Source organism: Amphimedon queenslandica, unplaced genomic scaffold, assembly GCF_000090795.2.
Source record: "Amphimedon queenslandica unplaced genomic scaffold, v1.1 AMPQUscaffold_13346, whole genome shotgun sequence".
NCBI lineage: Eukaryota > Metazoa > Porifera > Demospongiae > Haplosclerida > Niphatidae > Amphimedon > Amphimedon queenslandica.
Window position 1 is genome coordinate 98,751 of NW_003546418.1, and position 4,501 is coordinate 103,251.

The following is a 4,501-nucleotide window of genomic DNA, read 5'->3' on the forward strand; positions in this document are numbered from 1 at the left end:
GTTTTTTGAAAAAAAAACCATGTGCTTTATAATAGTAATTGCTTTTTTTCAAAAATTTGCTACTTATAAAAAATAGCCATAACTTAAGTCAAAAGTGGTTCAATAAACATTATGTATTAATAAAAATAAAATTTTGGTGCATATAATTTCAGAGCAAGTTTTTGGAATTGGCACATTTCATTAAATTTTGGCTATATATTAATATTGTAGTTTGTCACTCTCATTCACTATTTCTTATTTATTGCATGACATTATTGAAATATCAACTGATGACTAAAATATCAAAATCAACTACATAATGAACTAAAGTCTATTGCTACAACAGTTCAACAACTACAAAATCTAATATGTCTGTTCTTGATAATGTTCATTATCCTGTCAAAGGAAGGAGAGTTAGATGGGAATGATCTTATTAAACTTACAGTGTTCAATTCAATTAACACAGCGAACACTAACATCTTCATAGTGTCGACAGTTGTGTTCACCAATAGGAGTACTGGGACAATGAGTGATCTGTGCCTCTCCACCAGTACACTGCACATCATCCATCAATATTGGAAGAGTACCTTGTCCATAGAGAGCACGAGGGTAGACATGACTAGCTGTCCTGTATCCTAGTTGACGACAAACAACATGCGCATCATTTATGCCAAATAAATCGTCACAGACGGTTCCCCAATGATCTTCAGCATACACTTCCAAGCGGCCAACAGCATAGTTGCTAGTAACACAACCACCAGCAAGACGAACATTTTCTACAAACATGGACTGCTAATGTTACTATTTACAATTGACATACTTACTCTCGCACATTACACTAGCATCTTCATGATGACCACAGTTATGAGTACCAATAGTCCTCATAGGACATGCAAAAGGACTGTACTCATTACCAGCACAACGTAGGTCATCCATTACTATTGGACCAGTTCCCTGCCCAAATCGAGCTCTACGGTATGTTGCAGCAACATCAGGGAAACCCAAATACTTGCAAATGACACGACCATCATTTTGACCAAAATAATCATCACAGACAGTTCCCCACCGTTCATCCCAGTACACTTCAACCCTTCCTTCATATGATCCATTTCCTCCCACTAATCGAAGTGCTCTTTCTAAATTGATAACACTTACATTTAAAATTTCTTTCATACAAATTACCTGGGCAGTATCGAATATTGACATGCTGTATATCATATAATGACATCCTGTTTCTCTGGCCAATGGTGACGCTTGCATCAGGTATTGGTATAATTGTAGGACGACCATTTTTACTGAAAGCATATCTACTATAATGCATCAATGAAAGATAATCATATGGTAGAGATTGACTGTCGGAATTATTTTGTCTGTTAAAATTTCTTTCACGTCCACTTCCTATAGTAGTAATAGTTTATTGCATAATATTTAAATCAATGAGTGTACTTATATTGCTAGTTATTATTCTGACATAAGTGTCCCTGTCAGCTCGTGATTGTTCATGATATCTCCCAAGTGCATGCATTATCTCATGAGCAGGGACTGCAAGATGGCAACCACTAGATAATGAGATTCGCTGAGGACTAGCATTATTTAGTTTACCAATATAGGACCAGCAACTGGAATCAGAATTGAAAATATTAAAACTAGTTTAAACAGAGCTTACCCTCCCTCCATTACTGATAAATTCGATGTAATCATTATTATAGTCTCGTTTTGGAATAAATCTTAAACAAGTGTGTTCATTGAAAATTTGAATTGAATTGTTTAAGGCATTTATTTCCCTTGTAGCTAGATAAAATCAAATTTCATTGCGTAACATTTATACAAATTTTACTAACCAACTCCATTAATTGTGTATGGAATAGTCCTTGACCATTTGCCGTGACCACGAAGCCAGGCTTCAGAATTGACTAACCCATCCCACCCACTACGCTTGAATAGTGCAGCCTGCTCTGGAGTCAGTTTGATATCTCCCTCTAAAATATCTTCACCACTACTATACTCTCCACCTAAAATAATCGCATATATAGGCTGCTATAAAAAAACAAAGATAGCTAGCATACTTAAATTAGCTGGTACTTGGGTAACTTCCTCTGTCACTGCAAAAAAGATTATATAAATGAATACTATTGTGCATTACAGACTGTTTTGACTCACATTCTGTTATCTCAGTCTTAAAGTTATACTTTTCATCACCATTATCTTTGTTAATGTTTTTGTCATCTTCATCATTATCTTCATGGTCATCTTGGTTATTGGTATTTTTGTCATTCTTGTCATCATCTAGGTCATCCTTTTTGTCTTGAGTATGTTCTTCACCAAGGTCTAGATTGCTTTCTTCCTTGTCTTCTGGCTTGACTGCTAATGGCTCCAACAGATGGTCTATCACAAAAAAGACTAATTCATTATATGACTGTTTCACAACTTACCATCATTTTTGTCTGGCCCTGGGCCACTCCAGCTGCGTTTAGCTTATAATATAAAGAACATGAATGATATCTAAGTTGCAATACATTAAAACTTTACTTGGGCTACAGTTAACAGTTGCAAGCAAAAGGACAAGCAGAGCTAGCCTTATCATAACTGCACCTTGCAGATGAGTTTTGCCAAGGATAGACTATTTTTATAGATCTATACTGCTTTATATAGTAACAGATGCAATAACATCCTGTCTAGAGTAAAGTTAGAATAGTTAATTAGCTGTATAAATCTATTAAGAGCTACACAATTTATGTAGCAAAAGGCTGAGTTTCAAGATGTTGCTCTTTTTTACTTGCTGAAGATCTTTATTTGTAACAAACTCAACATACTAGCTTAAACATTAATCTGCATGCCCTATGAATAAGATAAAAATAATTCTTCTCTGCAAGACATGTTATTATTAATGTGTGCATAACTTGTCTAAAGTACATAGTAAACCATAATTGTGCTTGTTGTGATGACATTAATAAGGTTAGTCATGCATATTTCCACTTACTACTCACTCATTAGTAATAATATCTTAAATTACTTGACTATACAGCTGTAGCTTAGTACTAATAAATAAAGTACGCTCGATACTGGAGATGTACATGCAAAATCATGAGATTGATGTGAAAATGCTATTTTAGATTTTCGTGCACATGCACCTTAATAAAGTATTATCATCATTGACTTATTGGTTATCTTTCTCAAGCACAATGTTACTATAGTGATAGTTGTATACTGGTAATTGTAAGGTTAATGTTCATGTTTTCATGGAAGTGGCAAATGGTAATACAAAAACAATTACAATACTACCAGATTAGTTGGTCAATAGTATCATTAAAAGCTAGTCTGCACAGCATACACTTATTCCTACCTTAGAGTACATAGAAAATAAATAAATAGTGCCATATCTTAGCTTGCTTTGTGTAGCGGTATGGTATGTCCAAAAATTAAATTATTATTAAAAGACTATAAAATACATGAGTAACTATTGTGATTGCCAAATTGTTCTCCCACCTGCCATTCCTCTTACTAAGGCAAGTAGGAGGATGGCAAGTAGAGGAATGGCAAGTGGGAGGATAATTATGGCAATTACAATAGTTACTCATGTATTTTACTGTATAGCGGGAAATTTTGGAGGGAGTAAAATTTGGCGAATTGCTAAATTTTGGTAATTGGCAGATTTTAATTTGGCAAATTTGTGGCCATGTGCCATTGAGCATGCACATAATGACTATAAATGGCTGATTTTTATTTTGGTGAATGGCTATCAAAATGCCAATTCACCAAATTTAATTCCCTCCAAAATTTCCGCTATACGGTACAATCCTTCAATAATAATTTAATTATTTTGGATCTACTTGCACATACTATACACATAGTCAAGTTGTGACATATTATTACTCATTACACAGTGGTGTTATACCCAAATATATTCTAAGAGACTACTCAAGAATATCATAATAATGTAGTACAACCATAGTCTTGTTTTTATTGCATTAATTAAGATTTGATTTACATTATTAATTTGACATGTACATGTACATATACACTCAAATTGCTTGACATACATTTCCCAATTTTATATAGCAACCAGTATATAGACCTTTCCCACCACTGTGTGATTATGCATTTTTTGCCCATGCATCTCTGTATATCTATCCCACAACATGATATTCATTGCTAAACGCTGCAAAGTGGGATTCGTGGGAAAGGTCAATACATTCAACCACGACATTTTATTACCAGTGATTGGAACAATAATAATGTATATTTATTGTGGTTCATTAATTTTAAAAAATAAATTAATGAACATTATACATTATAATGTAATAGTAATGTTATTGACAAATGTCCTTGACTAGTCAAGGACATTTGTCAATAACATTACTCATCAGAAACTTCATCATCATCATTATCAAGACCCGCCATGTCCTTGTCTCTTATCACCTTCTGTACCATTTAGGCAGATTGCCCGGTACAGAAGGTGATAAGAGAGAAGGACAAGGTGGGTCTTGATAATGAACCATGGGCCCTGAGGTCAGATATGTAT

At 34.2% G+C, this 4,501-nt stretch overlaps 1 protein-coding gene across 1 annotated transcript; it reads right to left on the reverse strand.

Annotated features, from left to right (window-relative positions):
* Positions 1-246: 246 nt before the first annotated feature.
* LOC100633050 (uncharacterized) lies at positions 247-3,423 on the reverse strand. The gene is made up of 11 exons (XM_019997966.1): positions 2,509-3,423; positions 2,412-2,453; positions 2,140-2,364; positions 2,046-2,081; positions 1,821-1,991; positions 1,650-1,770; positions 1,426-1,598; positions 1,162-1,377; positions 804-1,115; positions 423-755; positions 247-375 (listed from the first exon to the last, which is right to left on the reverse strand). Exons 1-10 carry the CDS (start codon positions 2,561-2,563, stop codon positions 433-435), a joined length of 1,674 nt encoding a protein of 557 aa, XP_019853525.1. The 5' UTR covers positions 2,564-3,423; the 3' UTR covers positions 247-375; positions 423-432.
* Between the last annotated feature and the right edge of the window lie 1,078 nt (positions 3,424-4,501).